General features: G+C 45.8%; 1 protein-coding gene across 9 annotated transcripts in view; it reads left to right on the plus strand.

Annotated features, from left to right (window-relative positions):
- Window positions 1–26777, plus strand: part of znf423 (zinc finger protein 423) — a 360940-nt gene that overhangs the window by 63409 nt on the left and 270754 nt on the right. For 7 of the 9 annotated variants that reach the window (XM_033036375.1, XM_033036372.1, XM_033036374.1 and 4 more), the window contains one exon: window positions 1372–1431. The exons of the other annotated variants lie outside the window; for them this stretch is intronic. In XM_033036375.1, the coding sequence (XP_032892266.1) occupies window positions 1372–1431 (60 nt within the window). The remainder of the gene's footprint in view (window positions 1–1371; window positions 1432–26777) is intronic. 9 annotated transcript variants of the gene reach the window in all.

Below are 26777 nucleotides of genomic sequence, written 5' to 3' on the forward strand. Positions count from 1 at the left end.
AGAGCAACCAATATCATCAAAGACACCACCCACCCAGCACACAAACTGTTCACCCTCCTACCATCCGGCAAGCGCTACCGCAGCATGCGGAGCAAAACCACCAGATTCAAATACAGCTTTTTCCCTCAGGCCATCAGACTACTCAACACACTCAAGAAAATTCCATGAACATTACACAAACAAAGACCAACTGACTGTCAAAATAATTTTAACTCAATGTCTGCAGTATGCTATTTGCACTTTTTTATATTGCACCTTTTAATATTGCACCTTAATAACATACCTCAACATTTTACTACACTCTGGTACACTGTGTATATTTTATATAATTGTATATGTCCATTGTCTATCTTTATTGGTATATTGTCTGTCTGTGTTATAAATATTACTTGCACATTTGGAGTATGGGAAAACGCAATTTCAATCCTCTGTGTAACTACTTGTTGCATTATTTGAATTGACAATAAAGTTTACTTTACTTTACTTTACATTTTTACTTTTTTGAATACCTTCTGCAATAAAATGCAAAAATAACCAATCAAAAGTCCATGGGCAAGTCGGCCTAAGGTGCTCTGATGGTGCAACGTAGAAAATGATTTCTTATTCTTTAGGTTAGAGATTCAGCGCGGAAACAGGCCCTTTGGCCCACCAACCAGCAATCCCTTCACACTAACACTATTCTGCACACACTAGGGACAATTTACAATTAGACCAAGCCAATTAACCTACAAACCTGTATGTCTTTGGAGTGTGGGACGAAAACTATGCAGGTCACAGGGAGAACGTACAAACTCCGTGCAGCCACAGGGAGAGAGGTTGGACAAACTGGATTGTTGTCTCTGAAATGCTGGATAGAAGTATATAAAATTACAGGAGGCATAGATAGGGTAGGCACTTGCACCCTTTTATCCCCCAGGGTGGAAATATAAAAAAACTAGAGGACACAGTTTAGTTTAGTTTGGAGATACAGCGTGGAAACAGGCCCTTTGGCCCACCGAGTCCGTGCCGACCCCCATACACTAGCACCATTCCACACACATTAGGGACAATTTACAATTATACCAAATCCAATTAACCTACAAACCAGTGTACGTCTTTGGAGTGTGGGAGGAAACCGGTAAAATCCCATGCAGGTCACTGGGAGAACGTGCCAACTCTGTGCAGACAAATACCTGTAGTCAGGATCGAACCCGGATCCATGGCGCTGTAAGGCAGCAACTCTACTGCTGTGCCGCCCTTACTGTATGTGCACTTCTGTGGATATGAGCCTCGTAGCTCGTGTACCTCCCAATTTTATGCCTTATCTGTTGGATCTTGCACCAGCCGGGAATGAACAGTAACTCAAATGCCCTTCTCTGTTTTATTTTCTAGTTGAAGAAAGTGAATCTTCAGAATTTGACTTAAATTGGGACGCGACAACTGTGCAAACAGGTAACGTCACTTCATTAAAATAATGCAAAACCATGTTAAAATGTTCCAATGTGCATTTGATGGTGCGTATAATTGTAAATGCTGTATTGAATCCTTATGTTGGATCATTTCTAGGGATGATGAATACCTACTGTTATAGAAGATAGAACAGGGCAGCACAGGAACGGGCTCTTTGGCCCATCATTTTTGTGTCGAACATGATGCCAAGTTAGACAAAAGTGCTGGAGAAACTCAGCGGGATGCAGCAGCATCTGGAGCGAAGGAAAAAGGCAACGTTTCGGGCTGAAACTCTAAGGAAGGAAATAGGCAACGTTTCGGGACGAAACCCTTAGGGTTTCGGCCCGAAACGCTGCCTATTTCCTTCACTCCACAGATGCTGCTGCACCCGCTGAGTTTCTCCAGCACTTTTGTCTACCTATTTTCCAGCATCTGCAGTTCCTTCTTAAACACTATGCCAAGTTAGACTGATCTCATCAGCCTCTACACGATCCATATCCCTCTATTCCCCGCACTTCCATCCAAAAGCGTCTTGAAGAACACCATCGTATCTGACTCTAGCACTACCCTTGGCAATGTGTTATAAGACTTGTGTGTAAAAAAAACATGCCCTGCCACATCTCTATGAAACGTTTCCCCCTCTCACCTTATAGCTATGCCCTCTGGTGTTGGACATTTCCACCCTGAGGAAAAAGGTTCTGACTGTCTACCCTATCTGTGCCTTGCATCATTTTATATGCTTAGATCAAGTCTCCCCTCAACCTCTGACGTTCCAGAGAAAACAATGCAAGTTTATCCAACCTCTCCTTGCAGCTGAAACCCTCTAGTACAGGCAGCATTTGAGTTAGCTTAAAGGGCCTGTCCCACTGCCGGGTGCCGGCAGTCGCCGAAAATATCGCGCAAGTGGGACAGGCCCTTTAGTTCATTAACTTGACAGTTTAATCGATAAATTGATAACGTTTGTATAGCTGTCTCGTGGCAGGATTGGTACTAACCTGTTCCTTTTCAAAAAAAGTGTTATTGAAAGTTAGTTTTTAAGAAGGAACTGCAGATGCTGGAAAATCGAAGGTAGACAAAAATGCTGGAGAAACTCAGCGTGTTCTTCAAGGTTTCGGTCCGAAACGTTGCCTATTTCCTTCACTCCATAGATGCTGCTGCACCCGCTGAGTTTCTCCAGCACTTTTGTCTACCTTATTGAAAGTTAGCTTGGCTCCAGTTTTAAGAGAATTAAGTTTCTTTACTGCATTAACTTGGAACCTGAGAACCTGTGATGTTAGCTAACCTGGTTGATAGTACCAATAGAATAATTTGATCTCCTGAATAGTAAGTGAGGATGTGATGATTTGAAATTCAAAAGTTTTAGACACTCTGGGATTTTTTTCAGGGAAGCTGTATAGTTTAAAGACATTCCAACTTTGTTGAAAGAGTGCAACAAGTGGTTGTGCTTTAATCTTTTAGTGCAAACAATGAAACGTGGACATATCAGAAATTATTATCTGAAATCTGATTTGACACGTATGCCATTAAGGTGGATTGACTGTAGGGAAAAAACCCCATAGATGCATATTCTCCTCTCACACTGGAATAGTGTTGGAGCAACGAAGGACTGCAGATGCTGGTTTACAAAATAATACACAAAGTGCTGAAGAAGGGTCCCAACCCGAAACATCACCTATTCATATTTTGTGTAGTGCAGTCTAGAGATACAGCATGGAAACACTGACCAGCGATTCCCACACACTAACACTATCCTACACACACTGGGGACCATTTACAATTATAACAAGCCAATTAGTCTGCAAACCAGTGCGTCTTTGGAGTGTGCGAGGAAACCGGAACTCCCGGCGAAAACCCACGCAGGTCACGGGGAGAACGTACAAACTCCGTACAGACAGCACCTGTAGTCAGGATCGAACCCGGGTGTCTGGCACTGTGAGGCAGCAACTCTACCGCTGCGCCACCGTGCCGCCATGTTCTCCAGAGATGCCCCTGACCTGCTGAATTACTCCAGCACTTTGTGTCTTTCTTCGCAGTTGCCTTGTATCTATGTACACCATTCTGATTTTGGTGTGGCAGCTATTTATCTAGAGATGCACGCTGAGATACTATATCCAGTTAAGGACTTGTGCAGATGTATAACTAATATTGGCATTTCATATGGAGAGAGACAAAAGAGAGACTGCAGATTCTGGAATATGGAGCAAAAGTCAACCTGCTGGAGGAACTCGACGGGACTGGCAGCATCTGTGGAGGCAGAAGAATAGCTGACCTTTCGGGTCAAGACCCTGCATCAGGAGTCACGACTGGGGCTCAATCCAAAATGTTGACTATCCCTCTGCTTTCACAGATACTGCCTGACCTGATGAGTTCTTCCAGCAGTTTGCTCATTGGCATGCCATGTGCTGTGTTGATGTCGCAGCTGAATACATTCACAATATTAGAGGAGCAAGTAGTCTTAATGTAGAAACAAGGAACTGCAGATGCTGGTTTGATCAATTTCCCTCCTGGGATAAAGTTCTATCGTATCGTACCGTAAAAGAGACCCAATGTGCTGGCGTAACTCAGAGGGTCAAACAGCAATCCTGGAGAACATGGATAGATGATGTGTTGGGTCGGGATCTTTCTTATTGATTGTCTGAGAGAGGATGTCGCGTTGGGGGGGGGGGGAGGGGGGGGAAGAAAGCTGGAAGAGAGACAAGCCAAGACAAAGATAGACACAAAGTGCTGGAGTAACTCAACGGGTCAGGCAGCATCTCTGAAGAAAAAAGGATGTGTGATGTTGCGGGTCAGGACCCTTCCACTATTTTGAAGAAGGGACCCGACCTGAAACGTTACCCATCCTTTTTTTTTCTTCTTCGGAGATACTGCCTGATCTGCTGAGTTACTCCAGCACTTTGTGTCTATCTTTGGTATAAACCAGCATCTGCAGGTCTTTGTTTCTCTAGAGGCAGCACAAAGCGTGGCAGGTAATCGGTGAACACAGGCGACCCGTGCGGGCGTTGATAGGCAGATGGTTGGAACAAAGGCCAGAGATTGAAACAGAAGATGTGAGACAAAAGGATTGAAGAGACGCTAATTGTGAAGCCAGGGGAAGGAATGCGGGGAACCAGGGGGTAGAAATAGGTGCGAATCTGGGCGGGAACTCTCACATAGAGAGTTGTGAGTCTGTGGAATTTTATACAGGTGCACAACCTTTTATCCGAAATTCCAAATAACGAAAAGCTCCGAATACCGGACATTTTTTCGGTCCTTGAAGAAAGGTCCTTGAAGACGTTCACCGAGGGCGGCCCGCAGAGGTGACAGCGGAACCTCGGGTCGGTCCTCGAAGAAAGAGGAACTAAATCCCCATTCATAAAAGAGAAGGTGAGGGTATATTGCGCGGGAGGGTTAATAATTGACAATCTGCTGCTGCCTGACCGCTGAGTTAAAAAGTTCCCACGGTAGACTCACGATACACAGTGTATCGTGAGTCTACCGTGGGAACGTTTTAACTCAGTGGGCAGGCAGCAGCAGATTGTCGCTCCCTTCAGTTTCACCCCACCTACACCCCTCTGCTTCCCGGCCATGTGTGTGACCCCTTCCCTCCCCTCTCCAGCTCCCCGCCCATTGCACCGGCGTGGGGGCTTTGCACTGTCTTCACGTCGGCGATGCCAGCAGGTCAGTGTCAGTCACCGGAGACGTCAGGACCAACGGCACACTGACCCCCAGGCCCACTGCAAGCACGGAGATCCCAGAGACCCACAGCCAGCAGCAACTCTAGCCCAGCCCCGTTCCAACTCCAGAGGAACCCGGATGAGGGGGCGCAGCTCGGGCTGTGGGCGAACTGCCACTTGTCGCCGTAGCGGCCCATCGGGGAGCGGGTTCCTGTTGGTCCTGACGTCTCCGGCCACCCCCCTGGACAGGAGCTGAGACTGGGAACTGTACCGCCCTTGCCCCCTCAAGTTCAAGTTCAAGTGAGTTTATTGTCATGTGTCCCTGTATAGGACAATGAAATTCTTGCTTTGCTTAAGCACACAGAAAATAGTAGGCATTTACTACAAAACAGATAAATGTGTCCATATACGATGATATAAATATATACACACATGAATAAATAAACTGGTAAAGTGCAAATAACAGAAAGTGGTTGTTAATAATCAGAGTTTTGTCCGAGCCAGGTTTAATAGCCTGATGGCTGAGGGGAAGTAGCTATTCCTGAACCTGGTTGTTGCAGTCTTCAGGCTCCTGTACCTTCTACCTGAAGGTAGCAGGGAGATGAGTGTGTGGCCAGGATGGTGTGGGTCTTTGATGATACTGCCAGCCTTTTTGAGGCAGCGACTGCGATAAATCCCCTCGATGGAAGGAAGGTCAGAGCCGATGATGGACTGGGCAGTGTTTACTACTTTTTGTAGTCTTTTCCTCTCCAGGGCGCTCAAATTGCCGAACCAAGCCACGATGCAACCAGTCAGCATGCTCTCGACTGTGCACCTGTAGAAGTTAGAGAGAGTCTTCCTGGACAATCCGACTCTCCGTAAACTTCTCAGAAAGTAGAGGCGCTGATGAGCTTTTTTGATAATTGCGTTAGTGTTCTCGGACCAGGAAAGATCTTCAGAGATGTGCACGCCCAGGAATTTGAAGTTCTTGACCCTTTCAACCATCGACCCGTTGATATAAATGGGGCTGTGGGTCCCCCTCCTACTCCTTCCAAAGTCCACAATCAGTTCCTTGGTTTTGCTGGTGTTGAGGGCCAGGTTATTGCGCTGGCACCATATGGACAGTTGCTCGATCTCTCTTCTGTACTCTGACTCATCCCCATCAGTGATACACCCCACAATAGTGGTGTCGTCAGCGAACTTGATGATGGAGTTCGCACTGTGGTTCGCTACGCAGTCATGGGTATAGAGTGAGTACAGCAGGGGGCTGAGCACGCAGCCTTGAGGTGCTCCCGTGCTGATTGTTATCGAGGCTGACACATTTCCACCAATACGAACAGACTGTGGTCTGTGGACGAGGAAGTCGAGGATCCAGTTGCAGAGGGATGCGCAGAGACCCAGTTCTGCGAGTTTGGTAACCAGTTTGGAGGGGATGATTGTGTTAAATGCTGAGCTGTAATCAATGAATAACAGCCTGACATATGAGTTTTTGTTGTCCAAGTGGTCCAGTGTGCGGAGTGGAGGGCCAGCGAGATCACATCCACCGTTGATCTGTTGTGGCGGTAAGCGAACTGCAGTGGGTCCAGGTTTTTGTCGAGGTAGGAGTTGATTTGCTCCATGATCAACCTCTCAAAGCACTTCATCACCACCGGCGTTAGTGCCACTGGTCGATAGTCATTGAGGCATGTCACCTTACTCTTCTTGGGCACCGGTATAATTGATGCCCTTTTAAAGCAGGTGGGGACCTCAGACCTCAGAAGTGAGAGGTTGAAAATGTCTGTAAAAACTCCCGATGAGGTCCCCACCTGCAACTGCAACTGCAAACAACCCCACTCTCCTTCTCACCTGCAAGGCGGTACAGTTCCCAGTCTCAGCTCCTGTACAGGGGGGTGGCCGGAGACGTCAGGACCACCAGAAGCCGCTCTCCGATGGGCCGCTACGGCGACAAGTGGCAGTTCGCCCACAGCCCCAGCTGCGCCCCCTCATCGGGACACCGACCCCCAGGCCCACTTCAAGCACGGAGATCCCAGATCAGCAACTCCAGCCCCGCTCCAACTCCAGAGGAACACGCTCCCCGTAGGGGCAGAAGCTGATGGTGTGCAAGGTACGTCTTGTTCTTGGGGTGGCGGATGAGGGGGCGCAGCGCGGGCTGTGGGCGAAATGCCACTTGTCGCCATAGCGGCCCATCGGGGAGCGGGTTCCTCTGGAGTTGGAGGGGGAGGGGGGTATTGTGCTGTTTGATCGCCCCCTGCTATCCCAGGGACAGGGAGACACAGCGGCTTTTGAGAATGGTGGGCAATCACTTCCAAAGTTCTGCCCACACAGTCAGTACACCTCTCCTACACTTGTCTCCCGCACTAAGATCATCTCGCAGAGAATGATCCCAGCATAACCCTCCCTATTCTCTCCTATTCTGCAAGAAAAAACTACATTGAAGACTCAAACTCATGATCGAGTAACTGCCGGGATCAAGGCGCAAACTCGCGACCTTGCGGATATGAGCCGAGCACTCTACCACTGAGCCAGCCGTTAAAATCTACGCTAAAAATCTTCCATTCCGAAAGCCGAAAAATTCCGAATTACGAAAAGTGTCTGGTCCCAAGGCTTTCGGATAAAAGGTTGTGCACCTGTATACATCTATCCAGCATTGTTAAGGGCTTGGACACGCTAGAGGCAGGAAACATGTTCCCGATGTTGGGGAAGTCCAGAACCAGGGGCCGCAGTTTAAGAAAAAGGGGTAAGTCATTTAGAACGGAGACGGGGAAACACTTTTTCTCACAGAGAGTGGTGAGTCTGTGGAATTCTCTGCCTCAGAGGGAGGTGGAGGCCGGTTCTCTGGATACTTTCAAGAGAGAGCTAGATAGGGCTCTTAAAGATAGTGGAGGGATATGGGGGGAAGGCAGGAAGGTAGTGGGATATGGGGGGAAGGCAGGAACGGGGTATTGATTGTGGATGATCAGCCATGATTACATTGAATGGCTCGAAGGGCCGAATGGCCTCCTCGTGCAACTATTGTCTATTGTCTTTTGGAATGTGGGGGAGAAAGAGGAGGCGAAGGGAGGGGGGCATTGTTAGAGTTTACCAAATATGGGGAATTCAATGTTGGGTTGTAACCGAAGATAGACACAAAAAGCTGGAGTAACTCAGCGGGACAGGCAGCATCTCTGGAGAGAAGGAATGGGTGACTTTTGGGGTCGAGTCTCGACCCCAAAAGTCACCCATTCCTTCTCTCCAGAGATGCTGCCTGTCCCACTGAGTTACTCCAGCTTTTTGTGTCTTTCTTCAGTTTAAACCAGCATCTGCAGTTCCCTCCTACACTGTTTGGGTTGTAAGCTACCCAAGCGGAATACGAGGTGCTGTTTCCTCCAGTTTGCGTGTGACTGCCTTGATGCTTGCTCACTGAGGCTTGAGCAGGTTTACCATGCCGTAACCTAACTCTGCATCAGCATTCAAGTCAGCATTTGATGCTCGGAGATCCCTGGGGAGGGGGAAGGAATCTTGCGCGAGTTCCAATTCTGGATATCCTGGGGGATTTTTAAACTTCTGATGTGTGTGTGTGAAGTTGCTACTCTAGAGAAAAGTTGTAACAAAGGGATGTGGAGAAAGACACTGCTGTAACTGCGAGATGTCTTTCGGCTTGATGCATGGCTAACACCCCTTGAATGGCTTCTATTGTCTACCCTGGGTTGTCTCTGGTCATTAGGGGTCAATGACTTCTTAGTTAAATGACACCTTCTTTTGAGGCATTGAAAACTAAAATAAAAATTGTGCACATAGTTATTTATCAGTGTGATTTCAATTAACATTGTGCGTATGACCCGTGTGTGCTTTTTACTTTTACAATATCAGGTTCTTATTGGGTCCATTATTATATGAGTGGGAGTTAAAATGTGCATATTTAGGCATCTATGCTTGCGGAGTCAACTGTGGGACTACATTGAAGTGAATTGTACACTTAAGGGCCTGTCCCACCAGCATGCGATTGCATGCGTCTAGCGCGAACAAACGTGGTCGCTTGAGGCGTACGGCCGCGCTGGGCCGGTCCCACTTCCAAGCGCGGAGGCGTATGGAGTTGTGCGGGGCTGGTCCCGACATCGCGCGGGGCTCCGAAAATCCCGCATTGTCTGAAATCTTCGCGCGCCAACAGCCTGTCGGCCCGCAGGCGCATTGAGGGCGTACGCAGCGTTTCGATGGCATACGCAGAGCCTTGACGTCGTACGCAGCGTCTTGACGGCGTACTGCTAGCGCGTGGCGTTACGCGATGATGTCACCGCCCGACGCCGTGCGACATCCAAATTCAGTCGGCCCGCCTCCTGGCCAGCTGATTGGTGAGTATGACGTAAATTACGTCACGCGCGAACTTTGTGCGTACTTACCGCAAACTTTGCACGAACTCCGCTTCCGTTTGGTCGCGCTAGATGCATGCAATCGCATGCTGGTGGGACAGGCCCTTTACACTGGTTTCACGAGCAAGTGTATCTGTTTCATACTTGGCACAACCTTTTGCGCGTTAATGATCGTATTCGCTGTTCAAACCAAAATGTAATCAGAAGGGTCTCGACCCCGAAACGTCACCCATTCCTTCCATCCGGAGATTCTGCCTGTCCCGCTGAGTTACTCCAGCATTTTGTGTCCATGGTTTAAACCAGCATCTGCGGTTCCTTCCTGCACATGAAATATGATTGTTTGTATTTGAAAAGACACAAAATGCTGGAGTAGCACAGCGGGTCAGATAGCGTCTCTGGAGTACATGGATGGGTAACGTTTCAGAATCTCACCGATCCATGTTCTCCACAGATGTTGTCTCACCTGCTGAGTTACTCTATCAGTTTGTGACCATTTGTGTAAACCAGTATCTGCAGTTCCTTGTTTTTCTGTTTGTATTTAGCGAGGGAATTAGCAAATGAGTGAAACTGAGATAACATAGAACTAGTGTGAACGGGTGATTGTTGGCCGGCGTGGATTCGGTGGGCCGAAGGAATTTTTAAGGCGGAGATTGATATATTCTTGAATAATAAGGGTGTCAGGGATTATGGGGAGAAGGCAGGAGAATGGGGTTGAGAGTGAAAAATAGATCAGCCAAGATTGAATGGAGGAGTAGACTCAATGGGCCGAATGGCCTCATTCTGCTCCAATGTCTTACGAAGAGCCCCTATGACTGGAGAATAGGGCCTCACTGAGTGTGTAATCAGATGTGTGAATACAATGGGTTGTCTGAGATGATCGCTACACCGCATTGACCTCCGCGCCTCGCTGGGGCTTGCGCAGGTTCTGGGGTCAACTTGAAATATTTGAAAATTGCGGGAAACTTGAAGTAAAAGCTGAAAATGCTGGAAGCATTGAGCAGGTCAGGCAATGTCTGTAGAAATAGCAAAAGGAATTAACGATTTGGGTCTAAAAACTTTTCATCAGAATTAGATGGCACCCTGGCCACATCCTCTCCTTCCCTCTCCCATCGGGCAAAAGAAGTGTGCAAACGCACACCTCCATATTCAGGGACAGTTTCTTCCCAGCTGTTATCAGGCAACTGAACCATCCTACGTCAACCAGAGAGCAGTTCTGAACTACTATCTACCTCATTGGTGACCCTCGGACTATCCTTGATCGGACTTATCTTGCACTAAACATTATTCCCTTACTGTGAAAAGCTCGATTGGAATCATGTATAGTCTTTCCGCTGACTGGTTAGCACGCAACAAAAACTTTTCACTGTACCTCGATACATGTGACAATAGACTAAACTGAATCTGAAGTATCAAAGGAGGGGGAATTTCTTGATGCAACATGCTGATTGTCATGGAAATGATCTGCTCTGGAGAACTGTGAATATGCGATTTTTGTGGATATTAAAGACTAAGATTTAATGATTTTTAACGCTAAGGGAATCAAGGCATGTGGACATTGGGGATATGGGCCTCCGGTTACATTTCATCACAATACAATTAACTAGTAATAAGGATTGTGGAGGCATTGTGCCCAAATCTAGAAGCATAGAGCCATACAGTATGGAGGCAGGTCCTTTGGTCTATAAAAGATAGACACAAAGTCTGGAGTAACTGTGGGTCAGGCACCACCGCTGGAGAGAAAGGATGGGGGACGTTTCGGGTGGAGTCACTTCTTCAGGCTGAAAATAAGAGGGTGGGACTGGGGTGAGGATCTGGAGGCGGGAAAAGACCAGGCCGGCCCCAAATGACCTCGGGCTTGGCGGTGCCTGATAGATCCATTGTTGGTCAGGGCAGGTGTGATCCCGAGAGAGAAACAATGTGGAGAATTGTGGATAGACACCAAAAAGCTGGAGTAACTCAGCGGGACAGGCAGCATCTCTGGAGAAAAGGAATAGGAGACGTTTTGGTTCTTGACCATTCTTCGGACTTGTGGCAAATTGTGGAACTGGTATAACGTGGAGGGTGGAGGGGGGCGGAGGGGAAGGGAGTGTAGGTAGAAGTTACTTAAAATTAAAGAATTTGATGTTCATACCGCTGTGTTGTAAGTTACCAGAGCGAAATATGAGGTTCTGTTCCTCCAATTAGCGTGTGGCCTCACTCCAGCAATGGTCTCTCATGTCCCTACTGGCCTTCACGCACCTACACTAAGTCCAGTTCCCAGCCCATGACCTTTAGTCTTGTATGCATGGCATAATCGTACAATAATTTTTATATTTTTAATTGTTCCACACACGCTAGTTTGTTGCAACTTTGCTTTACAATTAAGCCCTTCTCACCTGGGTAGCATTCGCGCGATCCCTGCTGAACCCTTTCCAAAATCAATTTGTTTTTCCTAAGTTGCAAATCCCAGAACTAAACACTGTATTTCAGATGCAGTCTAAACAGAGCTTAATGCAACTTTAACTTCTACCCTGTTGGTAAATTGGTCCTCTTGAGATGAAGACAAGGATTCCTTTAGTTTTAAAATTTTTATACAGGTCTCAGAGAATCTTGAGCCCTCTGCCTCTCTAGTTCTTTGAACCCCAAATCACTCCGCTCCTTCACAAACTAGCTCTTTCATCATTTAAAGAACACACTTCATCCTTTGAGAGACACAAAATGCTGGAGTTACTCAGCGGGACGGGCAACATGTCTGGAGAGAAGGAATGGGTGACGTTTGGGGTCGAGACCCTCACGACCTGAAACGTCACCCATTCCTCCTCTCTGGAGATGCTGCCCGTCCCGCTGAGTTACTCCAGCATTTTGTGTCTATCTTCGTTATAAACAAGCATCTGCAGTTCTTTCCTACACATTCTTTACCCTTTGATAGACACAAAGTGCTGGAGTAACTCAGCGGGACGGGCAGCATCTCCGGAGAGGAGGAATGAGTGACGTTTCGGGTCGAGACCCTTCTTCAGAATAAAGACTGTCTAGTTACTGTGAGATTTGAACCCTATCATAGTCATACTGCACGGATACAGGCCCTTCAGCCCAACTTGCCCATGCCAACCAGGATGCTTCATCTACACTACCCCAGCTGCCCGCGTTTGGCCAATTTTCCTCGAAACATTGTGTAGGATGGAACTGCAGATGCTGCTTTATACCGAAGATAGGCACAAAGTACTGGAGTAACTCAGGCTGGAGAAGTAGGATGGTTGATGTTTTGGGTCGGGACCTTTCTTCAGACCTCACCTGAAACGTTGCCCATCCTTTTTGTCCAGATATGCTATCTGATCCACTGAGTTACTCCAGTACTTTGTGCCTATCTTCGGTATAAAGCAGCATCTGCAGTTCCATCCTACACAATGTTTCGAGGAAAATTGGCCAAACGCGGGCAGCTGGGGTAGTGTAGATGAAGCATCCTGGTTGGCATGGGCAAGTTGGGCTGAAGGGCCTGTATCCGTGCAGTATGACTATGATAGGGTTTAAATCTCACAGTAACTAGACAGTCTTTATTCTGAAGAAGGGTCTCGACCCGAAACGTCACCCATTCCTTCTCTCCAGAGATGCTGCCTGACCCGCTGAGTTACTCCAGCTTTTTGTGTCTCTCAAAGGATAATGTATATTCTTTCAATGATGAGCAAGCTAGATATTGTGAAGGAGTTTAAAAATACACAGTCCTACACTTCAGACACTGTCGACATCTTCCACACTTGTGCCCTCACTAATGTTCTTTGGCAACTCTGGACCAGGCTGCCTGCGGATAAGGAAGGCTTGGCCTATTTAGTATATATTTTCATATTTGATATTTTATATTTTTATATAAATCTGTGCTTTTTATGCTATTAACTGCCTATGTTCTTACTGTTTTTAAATGGTATTTATGTTTAGACCTGTGTGTGTGTGTGTATGGAAAGCACTTTGGGTTGCATTCAATTGCATGAAAAGTGCTATATAAATAAAGTTATTATTATTATTATAAATAATATGGCAGGTGGGTTTGTTTTTCTAAGAGAGCAAATAGTGCATTAACATGCATTTCCAGTCCTCCGTATAAGGAGAAATGCAATGGAAAGCAACATCAAACACTTCAGGGTTAATTAAGAGTTCCCCTGCATAGCTTTAGCTTCATCAACAAGATTACCGTGTGTAAATAGATTTAATTTCCTTGCACTTAAATCTTCATGTGGTTAATTACAGCAACAACAATGCTTTTTCATTAGCGAGGAGGTCATTATTAGATGTGTCTGGCTACATTTATTATGAACAAGCGGGGTGTACCTTTTGGAAATGTCTGTGGAGACTGACTGGAAATGATGGAACTTTCTGCATTTTTTTTTCCTAAGTATCCAATTAAAGTACTTTTGAATTAGCATTGAAGCAGAAGGTGCCGATGCAAATTAAATGGATGAAAAAGGGTCCTGGGGAGAACCCTGTTAATTACTGTAAGATGCCTTTATTTCTTGTTTTCTTGGGTGCCTTTAAGCTTAATGTCCTTGCTACAATCAGTCTTGAACGTACACGTGAGCAGCTCTCCTGGGCAGCGTTACTGATGCCAGCCGTAGCGGAGAGAGAATCCAGCAAAACTCACTTTTAATTTGTGCGCTGCCAGTGATGTGAGTTGCGCGATCGCTCTGTCGATTTTGTCCCTTTGTTCATCTGAAGAAGGGTCCCGACCCAAAATGTCACCCATTCCTTTTCTCCAGAGATGCTTGAGTTACTCCAGCATTTTGTGTCCATCTTCAGTGTAAACCAGCATACGCAGTTCCTTCCTACTCATCTGTTTTCCATGGCCCAAGTTAGAATAATTATAGTGTAGGAAGTTACAGCAGATGCTGGTTTGCACCGCGGATAGACGCAAAATACTGGAGTAACTCAGCGGGACAGGCAGCATCTCTGGAGAGAAGGAACGGGTGACGGTACGGGTCGAGATCCTTCTTCAGACTTGTTCTTCAGAATAATCATAGGTTGTGACACTAAGCAGGGTTCTGCAAATAGAGGACAGTTTAGTTTAGAGATACAGCGTGGAAACAGGCCCTTGTGCCCAACAAGTCTGCACCGACCTGCGATCCCCGCACACTAACACTATCTGCACACACTAGGGACAATTTACATTTATACCAAGCCAATTAACCTACAAACTTGTACGTCTTTAGAGAATAGGTAGAAACCGGAGTATCCGGAGAAAACCACGTGGTCACGGGGAGAATGTACAAACTCCGTACTGACAGCACCCGTAGTGGGGATAGAACCCGGGTCACTGGCACCGTGAGGCAGCAACTCTACTGCTGTGCCACCGTGGCACTCAGTATGGAGGTTTTGTAATAAATTTCTGCAAGCCACAAACTTGTGTAGGATAGAGAGTAAATTAATAACACTATTGCAATAGCTGCTTGTTTTTTTTAATTTTATCTTCCTATTACGATAAAGCAGGGAGCAAATATAATAACTGTTAAATTAAATGCGATTACATTTTGATAAAGTTATATAAATACCTTCCTGAATTTGAAAAATTACCATTCTGGGATCTATCAATGACCTACTTGTATGCCCGTATATAGGTTATCTATGATTATTAACAAAGGCCACCTCAGTATTACCTGGAAAGTTCAATTGCATTTTTAATTTGACCTTCAATCCAAAATATCTCCACTCTAACTGATTTTGTCAAGTGCATTTCAAAATAAGTAAATCCCTGTGATTATGACCAATAGTGCTGAATAATTGTATTTACAATATTAGACAATTGTTAAAGGAAGTGTGTTGAAGGTTCACCACTGATTTTCCGGCAACTGATGGCCCTGCACCTCCATTAATCCGGACAAAATCACGAGAGCGTTTGCCTTTAGCGCACGCAGTTTTACGAAGCATGCCTCCCTCCTGAAAGTGTTCATCGTTTACTTCTTTGTTAATTGTTAATTCCTCATTTAAGTTTCTAGCAGTCAGAGGTGCTTTGGAAACAAGGGAGGTGTATAATTAGCGGGTCAGAGGTTTAGTTTAGTTTAGAGATACAGCACGGAAACCGGCCCTTTGGCCCACCGGGTCCGCGCCGACCAGCGATCCCCGCGCATTAACACTACCCTACTGCCACTACGGACAATTTTTACATTTACCAAGTCAATTGACCTACAAACCTGTACGTCTTTGGAGTGTGGGAGGAAACCGAAGATCTCGGAGAAAACCCAAGCAGGTCACGGGGAGAACGTGCAAACTCCGTACAGACAGCACCCGTAGTCAGGATCGAACCCGGGTCTCCGGCGCTGCATCCGCTGTAAGGCAGCAACTCTACCGCTGCGCCACCGTGACCGCCGTGAACTTTCCAGTTAACACTGAGGTGTATTGATTTATTATTTCGTGGCCTCTGTTGGTCTGGCAAAATGGATAATCTAGCGAGGCTCTGGAACCAAGGGTGCTGGAAAATCGATGGTGGACCTGTAGAAGAGTAATATATCCCAGATTAATAACACAACCATCCATTGGCCAGACTAAAGGAAATAAATTCAACTGGTACACTGCTGGCAAAAGCTCCCTGTAATTACAATACCACTCGATGGGCTGAATGACCTAATTCTTATGTCTTATGGTCTAAGTCTTATGGTCTAATATTAGACAATTGTTTAAGAAGGCATAAGTTTCCTACATGGCTTATTTAACAGTGGAGAGTCAAGTATTTTAGACTTACGAGATATAGCTCAGAAAAAGGCCCTTCGGCCCACTGAGGCAGCAGCGACCAGCAGTCCACAGTACACTATCTACACATACTAGGGACAATTAAGCAACGGTCCTGTACGTCTTTGGAGTGTGGGGGGAGACTGGAGGGCATGGAGAAAACCCACGCAGTCACAGGGAGAATGTCCAAACTCTGTACAGACAGCTCCCGTAGTCAGGATCGAACCAGGGTCTGTGGCGCTGTGCGGCAGCAACTCGACCTTTGTGCCGCCCAAGTATTTGTCTGGCAAGTTTTATAAAAGGAAATGCAGAAGCAGGAGCCAACATTTCTACAACCTGAAGATTAACTTCACAAATTCTGTTGAAGAAAATATAATGGCTGACCCGACCTTTCCAAATCATGCTTTAATAAGGACAAGGCAAAGTCATGTATCCTGTATTGCAGCTCTGTCAGAATCATAGAAGGTGCCTTAAACATTGCACCCTCTCACTGTACCAGCAGGCATATTTTGTGTTCTAGTTTACTTTAGTTTAGAGATACAACGGGGGAACCAGGCCCTTCGGTTCACCGAGTCCGCGCCGACACCCTACACACGAGGGACAATTTACAATATTTTACCGAAGCCAATTAACCTACAAAATCAGTCTGTCTTTGGAGTGTGGGAGGAAACTGGAGCACCCAGGGGAAAACCCACGCAGGCCACAGGTACAACGTACAAAGTCCATACAGACAGCACCCGTAGTCTGGATCGAACCCGTGTCTCTGGCGCTGTGAGGCATCATCTCTACTGCTGCGCCACCGTGCCGCCCCTGATTCTAATTGCACATTGTTTCAGTTACAGTGAACAATGCCATTTTGAGATGCACTGATGAAAGGGAAATGCCAACACTGGGCCAAGCTGGCAGCATAGCCACAAATGTGCATGTGTTGTGGAAATACCCGCTCCCTCTGCTGCCAAACTACGGCAGATAGCTGACATCTCATTGTAATGCTGTTTTGCAGCAGGGTAGCACAACAGTCCATAGTATCTCTGCCACCTAATGCACTCCAGCTTTGGCTTTTACACCTCACGCTGCCTCGGCAAGGCCAGCAGCATAATCAAGAACGAGCTGCACCTTGGCCACTTCCTCTTCTCTCCTCTCCTCTCCCATCGGCCAAAAGGTATAGAATTGTGAATACGCACACCTCCAGATTCAGGGACAGTTTCTTCCCAGCTGTTATCAGCCAACTGAACCATCCTACCACAACCAGTGAGCAGTGCTGAACTACTATCTATCTCATTGGTGACCCTCGGACTATCCTTGATCAGAATTTGCTGGTTTTACCTTGCACTAAACGTTATTCCCTTATCATGTATCTGTACACTGCAAATGGCTTGATTGTAATCATGTATTGTCTTTCTGCTGACTGGTTAGCATGCAACAAAAGCTTTTCACTGTACCTCGGTACACGTGACAATAAACTAAACTGATCAAGTGCGCAATACACAGAAGCTGCCGTTTCCTGGTCACAAGTAACATAATGTTCTTCCATCTGCCCTTGCAGCCTGCCGGGCAACAGGGCTTCCTGGCATTAGGTATCTCCAGGTGAGATGATGCACCTTTTATGGACAAGACAGGGACACAATTAGAACGAGAGACACTCTTAATGACATTCATTTGCTGCATAAGTAACAACCCGGATTCATTTTTTTGTTCACTTCTGCAAGGGCCACCTTGAAAAGTTTCAATAACGGTTTGAATATTGTTATTAAATCAATGAGCAAGCTGCATAATTTATGAGATGCATTTGAAAGAACGGTATTTGAAATTATTTTTCTCAAAGCAATTAATGATCTGGGCTGCGCACCATGTAACATGTAGGTTAAAGTCTGCAATGCTACGACATTTGAATCTGGATGTAGACAAAAATTGCTGGAGAAACTCAGTGGGTGAGGCAGCATCTACGAAGAGAAGGAATTGGCGACGTTTCGCGTCGAATTCTTTAAGTTGCTTTACTTTCTGCTTCCACCTACTCGTGAGGGAAGAAGTTGTTGCTCTTTTGGAAATATTAATTTTAAGCTATTATGCCTTAAGATTTTGAAAGAATTTGATGGCAAAGAGGCTGGGGGGGTCCCAAAATAAGGGCATTGTCCCAAGACGTGGTTTTGGCCATTTACAGTTGAGGTCAAGAAAATTATTTTGAGGGTTGTTTAGTTTGGAGATGCAATATGAAGCAGGCTCTTTGGCCAACAGAGTCCACGCTGACCAACGTACACTAGCTCAGTTATCCTCATCCTACACACTTGGGTCAATTTACGGAAGTCAATTATCCACCAAACCTGCGTGTCTGGAATGTCGGAGGAAACCGGAGCACCCGGAGAAAACCCACGCCGGCCACGGGGAGAACTCCGTGCTGACAAGCACCCGTGGTCAGGATCGAACCCGGGTCCCTGGCGCTGTGAGGCAGCAACTCTACAAACTGCCACCACCCAGTTATGTCGATGATCCCACAAAAAGACAAGATGCTGTAATTAGCAATGAATTTATTTTTCACACAACCGCTGCAGTTGTTTCGCCTGCGTCTCTATTACCCATTGAGTAAAGCACGAGAGAGAAATTAAATCTTAAATTAATTGTCTTGACAGAAGCAAAATATAGCTGATGTAAGGCAAATGGTGTGGATGAATGAAATTTGAAATAATGACAAGGAAATCCTTGAAATTCTCAATCGGTCAGGCAACATCTGCGGAGACATCAGAAGAATTAAAATAATCAATAAATTGATCATTTATTGTATCTTCTGGCTGTGTTGTATACATTTGTTTGTTTTTATGGGTAATGAGAATTATTTGAAGGGTACATGAGACAGACATGTGTGAGAAGAATTCCAGCCGTCCACACAATAAACATTTGAGCTTAAGTGAAATTTCAGCGCATGATTCAGTTTTTTACTGATTTTAAAAAGCAACAGATTCACAGCAATTAAGGGAAGAAGTCAGGATTGAACCCAGGTCTCTGACGTTGTAGGGCAGTAACTCTACTGCTGCGCCACCGTGCATAATCTTGAACCTTGTTCATCCAGAAGGGAGATGAATGCTCATCTCGAACACTAGGAACAGCAGAGGCTGGTTTACAAGGTACACAAAAATGCTGGAGAAACTCAGCGGGTGCAGCAGCATCTATGGAGCGAAGGAAATAGGCAACGTTTCGGCCCGAAACCCTGAAGGAAATAGGCAACGTTTCGGGCCATCTGCAGTTCCTTCTTAAATACTGGTTTACAAGGTGCTGGATGAACTCAGTGGGTCAGGCAGCATCTGTGGAGGACATGGATAGACGACGTTTCGGGTTGGGTCTCCTCAGGCTGGTTGTAGTGGGGGGGGGGGGGGGGGGGGATGGGGGTGGGGGGAGAAAGCAACTAAAGTAGGGATGGGACAAAGTCTGACAAGTGGTAGGCGGAGGGTGGGAGATTCAATCGGCAGATGGGTGGACAAAGGTCATATTTGAAAAAGAAGACTAAAGGTTTGTAAGATGTAGTATAACAACATTTAAATGCCATTTGGACAGGTACGTGGATAGAAAAGGTTTCGAGGGAAATGGGCCAAAACGCAGGCAGGTGGGACTAGTGTGTAGGTGGGGCATCTTGGTCGGCATGGGCAAGTTGGGCCGAAGGGCCTGTTCCCATTCTGTATGCCTGTGACTATAAGCTGCTGGGCATAATGAAGGCTCTGAAGATAAGATTATTAGATATGAAGGAATACAGAACATCTGGGAATGGACAAGAAAATGAACAGGGATGACCATTGCCACTGCAAATGACAGAGCAAGCTCGAGGTACTATGGGGGTGTTCACCCCTTTTCTAACGCAGAGAGATAGAGAGAAGAAACTGCGGAAGCTGGAATCTGAAGCAACGAACAATCTGCTGGAGGAACTCAGCAGGTCGATCAGCATCTGTATACAAAACTAAAACTGCAAAAGTTCTTGATACATGCTTAGTGTCTATACAATCAATAGAGTCACACTCAGTCATGTTTGCATCTATGATTTAGACAAACCACTCATGTGAACCCCCCCCCCCCCCGATATCCCTTCCTTTGTTTGGGGGGTGTCCCCAACGGACTCTGCCCCCCAATGTCCAGCAGTGGAAGGACCCTAGACACAAAATGCTGGAGGGATAGGCAGCATCTCTGGAGAGAAGGAATGGATGACGTTTTGGGTCAAGACCCTTCCTGCCTCTAGCCTGTCCTAGCCCATAACAATCTTATATGTTTCAATGAGATACCCTCTCATCCTTCTAAACTCCAGAGTGTATAAGCCCAGCTGCTCCATTCTCTCAGCATATGTGGCTGGTTAGGAAAAGGGGAGATGCAACGAGACCTGGGTGTCATGGTACACCAGTCATTGAAAGTAGGCATGCAGGTGCAGCAGGCAGTGAAGAAAGCGAATGGTATCAGGGGGTATGGAGAGAAGGCAGGTACAGGATACTGAGTTGGATGATCAGCCATTCAGGCTCGAAGGGCCAAATGGCCTACTCCTGCACCTATTTTCTATGTTTCTATATGACAGTCCCGCCATCCCGGGAATTAACCTTGTAAACCTACGCTGCACTCCCTCAATAGCAAGAATCAAGCAGAGGCCCCAAAATCAAGATCCCTTTGAAGCAGACAGGTAAGAGGCCCATGCCAAATGGCACTCATTGCCCCCTCTGATAGCGCCTGCCTGCGACCCCTGGTAAAACCCTACCTGGACCCCCTGCAGTTCTATCGTGTCATATAGTATTGTATCGTATTGTAGACCTACTTATGTGGCAAGCACGCAAATAGCCCGCCTGGGTTGGGCACCATCTTGGTAGACGTCTCGCCTGCACCATTTACTAGTTTGCCTGTAAATTGTTTGCATCTGCTAGTGTTGGCAGAAACTATCACATGATGATGTGCGACTGGAGGTAACAGTGTTTAAGAAGGAACTGCAGATGCTGGAAAATCGAAGGTAGACAAAAGTGCTGGAGAAACTCAGCGGGTGCAGCAGCATCTATGGAGCGAAGGAAATAGGCAACGTTTCGACCCGAAACTTTGCCTATTTCCTTCGCTCCATATATGCTGCTGCACCCGCTGAGTTTCACCAGCACTTTTGTCTACCCTGGAGGCACAGTGTCATTTGTGGTGCAGCATTTCTCCTGCATTGGAACTTTCTCCGGTAACAGTGTAACTTAGCTTACGCAGAGCACAAAAATAAGCATTTACCGTCTGAAGAAATGTCACCTTTTTCTCCAGAGATGCTGCCGGACCGGCTGAGTTGCTCTAGAACCATGTGTCTATCTTTGGTGTAAACCAGCATCCGGAGTCCTTTGTTTTTACCTCATACTGTAAGGCTGATAGTTACTCTGTAAGTTAACACATCAGTTCACAAGACATTAGAATGAGGTCATTCAGCCCATCAAGTCTACACCCCCATTCATTCATGGCTGCTCTATCGTTTCCTCTCAACCCCATTCTCCTGCCTTCTCCCCATAACATTTGTCGCCTTTACTAATCAAGAACCTATCAATCTTCGCTTTAAAAATACCCAATAATTTGGCCTCCACCACCGTCTGTGGAAATAAATTTCACAGATTCACCACCCTCTGACTAAAAAAACTCCTCATCTCCTTTCTAAAGGAACATCCTTTTATTCTGACACTTGGGTTTCAACATTGAAATGTGAGAAATTGTACTTTTAACTGGGAAATTTGTTTCAGCTGCTTGCTTTGTAACACCCATGCTCTCCTGGAACATGTCATTGTGGTATAGTACAGGAACAGGCCCTTCATTATGCTCCGAAACTCATCCTGCCTGCCCGCACATGATCCATTTCCCTCCATTCCCTGCATTTCCGCGTGCCTATCTAAAAGCCTCTTAAACACCACTGTCGTATCTGCCTCCACCGCCACCCCTGGCAGCACGTTCTAGGCATCCACCACTACAGGTAACAAAACTTGCCCCGCACATCTCCTTTAAAATTGGCCTTTCTTACCGTAAAATAGTTAATGGATGCAGGAGAAGGCCATTCGAGCTAGCACCGCCATTCAATATGATCATGGTTGATTATCCGAAATCCGTTCCCCGTTCCTGCTTTCTCCCCAAATCCCTTGATTCCGTTAACCCTAAGAGCTAAATCTCTCTCTCTCTCTCTCTCTCTCTCTCTCTGTCTCTCTCTCCCTCTTGTATTTCCACTCGGGGGGGGGGGGGGGGGGGGGGGGTGGGAGGGGGAAGTCGACCCTATTTATGTCACTCATAATAATTTTTTATACTTCCATCCACAGAATTTACTATGCCACACAATGTAGTTGAGGCCAGTTCATTGGCTATATTTAAGAGGGAGTTAGATGTGGCCCTTGTGGCTAAAGGGATCAGGGGGTATGGAGAGAAGGCAGGTACAGGATACTGAGTTGGATGATCAGCCATGATCATATTGAATGGCGATGCAGGTTTGAAGGACCGAATGGCCTACTCCTGCACCTATTGTCTATGTTTCATCCAGCATTTCCGGAGAAACCAATCCAGGGTTTATCCAACCTCATCGTGGCTAACATGATGATGATTGCCATCCCTTGATCCAGGCAGCATTCTGAAATAATAGTCAAGAAAACTGAATAGTGAAGATGTGAAACAGCATTTATGGTCAACCTCTCCATGGTTTATAAAGCATCCAGTGAGTGATGCATTACAAAAACAAAAGTTTTTGGATACTTTTTCAACTATAATAGTGTCACAAATGAGTGATGGGAATGACTATGTGACGTTTGCACGATCGGCCGGTGATCTGTTTGCGGGAAATGCAGCGGTGTTGTGCATTGGGGTCATTGAACTCTTCAATTTTAGATTTCTACTTGGCATTTCTTCAAGTTTTGAAAGGGCGACAGCTGGTAGAGCTGCTGCCTCACATCGCCAGAGACCCGGGTTCGATCCTGACTTCGGGTGCTGTCTGTGTGGAGTTTGCACTTTCACCCAGCGTGACCGCGTGGGTTTCCTCCGGGTGCTCCGGTTTCCTCCGACACTGCAAAGACGCACGGGTTCGTAGGCTAATTAATTGGCTGCTGTAAATTGTCCCTCGTGTGTTGGAAGGGGGTGCCAAAGGGGGATAGCATATAACCAGAGTGAACTTGGTGATTGATGGTCGGTGGGCCGAAGGGCCTGTGCCCACGTTGTATCTCTAAGTACTAGGTATTCCAGACTTGACTCTGGCCTTGCAGAGAGTGGTGTATATAAGTTATAAGTTGGGTACTGTACTAACAGGAGGTGAAGCAAGGCATATATTATTTATTTCTCTGTGGAATTGCATTTACTGCAAAATGAATATGTGTTCTCTGTTAGGTAAAGTACACCATTAAGGCCTGTTTTTAAAGTATTCATTTATACCAGATATGAATAAATCAATAAACAGCATAGGGGGTTGCAGCAAATGTTTTTCAGCATGTTTACCTGACCACTTTTCTCCAATTTTGTTCTGCCTTACTTGTGCTGTTAACTCCTTGAAGGAGTCTGGTTTCCGTGATCAATGTTTATGGTATTTTAACCATGGTTTTTGATCAGCCCATGGATCCTTAGAGAAAAAAAATATTTTTCTTTTTTATTGAAGAAAAAAACAGAATCAAGGGATATGGGGAAAAAGCAGGAACGGGGTGCTGATTCTGGACGATCAGCCATGATCATGTTGGATGGCGGTGGTGGGTCGAAGGGCCGAATAGCCTACTCCTGTGCCTACTTTCTATGTTTCTTATAAAGGTCCAACAGTCACAGAGTCAGTCAGCATGGAAACATGTCCTTCGGCACAGCCTGTTTACTGACCAAGGTGCCCCACCTATGCTAGTCCCACCTGCCCGTATGTGGCCCATATCTCTCTGGGCCTTTCCTAACCATGTACCTGTCCAATTACTCATGTACCAGCACGGCATTCATTAAGAGTTATCATCGCCAGGTTTAAGCCGATAAACCGTCTGAAGAAGGATCTCGACCCGAAACGTCGCCCATTCCTTCCCTCCAGAGATGCTGCCTGTCCAGCTGAGTTACTCTAAATTTTGTGTCTATCTTCAGTTTAAACTAGCACCTGCAGTTCCTTCTTACACAACTGTTCTCCTTTACTCATTTCCAAATACTTCCCACGTAACAGACTATTATTAGTAGTTAAAATAATTGTTTCATTTCCCCCCCCCACACATTTCACATCCAAGTAGTCAGCAATAATTGGAGTCATTGACGTGAGATGAGTAAGAGATTAAGAGAGTTAATTGATGAAAATGGCGTCACCCAAGCTGTCTCTGTGTTTTTGTTTAAAAGATTAAAATAACACATGGAGAAACTTTACTTTTGCAGCGTTGAAAGGGGCAACATATTTATTTGAGCACCGTGGTGGATGTTAAACTATAATGATTTGCCCACTGCTGTAGGAGAAATGAGAGCTTTACATGGCTTTATTTGGCATTGAATAAGATCATTAACCCAAGGGGTGAGTGAAACATGCAAAGTCCAGAGTTGAGGCGTCCCGAATCGCAAATGGTTACAGGAGTTGCACAGGTGCTTATCATTGAAAACAGCTAATCATCCCCATTGAAGTAATCCTTCTGAATCTTCTGAATTTTTGTAATCGGCTGGGCAATACTCTGCATATCGCCAACTTGGACAATTTAACATTTTTATCAAGCCAACTAACCTACAAACCTGTACGTCCTTGGAGTCAGGGAGGAAACCGAAGATCTCGGAGACAACCCACGCAGGTCACTGGGAGAACGTGCAAACTCCGTACAGACAGCACCCGTAGTCGGGATCGAACCCGGGTTTCTGGCACTGCATTTTGCTGTAAGGCAGCAACTCTACCGCTGCGCCACCGTGACTGCACCATGACTAATCAATGGGGATGATTAAAATCAAATTGGCTGTCATAGATTAAACTGGAAAAGTTTGGAAATTTACAGTAGATTGAAAAGATATCTAATCTCCCATTCCTTCTCTCCAGAGATGCTGCCTGTCCTGCTGAGTTACTCCAGCATGTTGTGTCTATCTTCGCTTTAATCCGATAAATACAGATCCTGCAGGTCTTTGAGATAAGGAGGATAGTGATCAGATTCTTCCCTCTGAAGAAGAGTCCCGACCTGAAACGTCACCTATCCCTGCGCTCCAGTGATGCTGCCTGACCTGCTGGGTTACTCCAGCATTTTGTGTTCTGCGCAAGATTCCGGCACCTGCAGTTCCTTTAGTTTAGAGATACAGCGCGGAAACAGGCTCCTTGGCCCACCGAGTCCACGCTGACCAACGATCCCATACTAGTTCTATCCTACATACTAGCAACAATTTACAATGTTACCAAGCCAATTAGCTTACAAACTTGTACGTCTTTGGAATGTGGGAGAAAACCGGAGCACCCAGAGAAAATCCACGCAGGTCACGGGGAGAACATAAAACTCCGTGCAGTCGGCACCCGCATTCAGGATCGAACCCGGGTCTCTGGTGCTGATCAGCAACAACTCTGCCTCTGTGCCACCGTGCCTTGTGTCTCTAGATTTATTCTTCTCTTCCTCTCCCTAACTAAAGACGACAGGGACCAGACCAGATTCTGCATTGTTCTCTTTGCTGTGATCAGCAAATTTGGTGTAATTTTGCCAAACTTTCATAATAATTCGATATTATAACTATTGAGTTGCGACTTAACCCAATTAAAATACACACTCATTATGTGCGATGCATGAGGCTTCACACTTGTCTTACCTTTCTGAAAATTTGACTTTTTTCTAAAAATTAATTGCTGCATCTCGTTCAAACTTCAGCCCGTGGTCCACTTATTATTGTTCAAACATTGGTTGCCATGACACAGAGAGATTCTAATGTTGAACCACTTTGATGATAACTCCGAATTTTTCATTAATTACTGTATTCACTCAGACATACCACATGGGGAAATGTTACTGCTCTGGTAAGAGCTGTTCAATATAAAGCTTAAATAAAACACAAATTCAGGTATACATTGCATCGCTGTTTTTTTAAAAAGTAGAATCATCCCCCCCCCCAAATTCTTTCGCTAGTTATAGCATTGAATTCCATCCTTGTTATAATCTGAGACCACCATTGAGTTTTTAACATTATAGCACACAATGTGATCTGTTTTTTTTTTAAAGGGTTTCATCCATAAGTTCACAACAGCATGAGCATTGAATTCTCCAATTTTAGGTCACACCACATTTACTCTCTCTCTTTCCTAAGTTGATAAGGTTCACTTCTTAATAAACAGACAACTCACAAAAACGTTAGGTAAACCAACTCAAGCTTTACTGATCATCAGCCGGCGGAAGTGATGGGGATACACCGGTCAAGTACACAACAGACACTTGACTTCTCCGCGCCACCACTTCAATGAACAAACATTTGCATGGTGTGTCACTTTGTCACATTCAGAAGATGTTAGTCATTGTCAAAGATGCAGCCAATACACATCACCACAGGACGAGCCTGAGCTTGTCTCATCAATTAGTAGACACATTTCAAAGGCATCTTATCAGTTGGTACCTTCAAGACAAGATATTTCAAAGGCATCGGTCTCTTATAAGATGGTACCTTTAAGACAAGACATTTCAAAGGCATCGGTCATTGCCTCAATATACATCGACCTGAAACGAACCTGGGCTAGTCTCTCTCTTGCTACAAGCTACAACCTACAGTCAAGTATTCCACCATG

The sequence above is a fragment of the Amblyraja radiata genome, chromosome 17, assembly GCF_010909765.2.
Source record: "Amblyraja radiata isolate CabotCenter1 chromosome 17, sAmbRad1.1.pri, whole genome shotgun sequence".
Lineage (NCBI taxonomy): Eukaryota > Metazoa > Chordata > Chondrichthyes > Rajiformes > Rajidae > Amblyraja > Amblyraja radiata.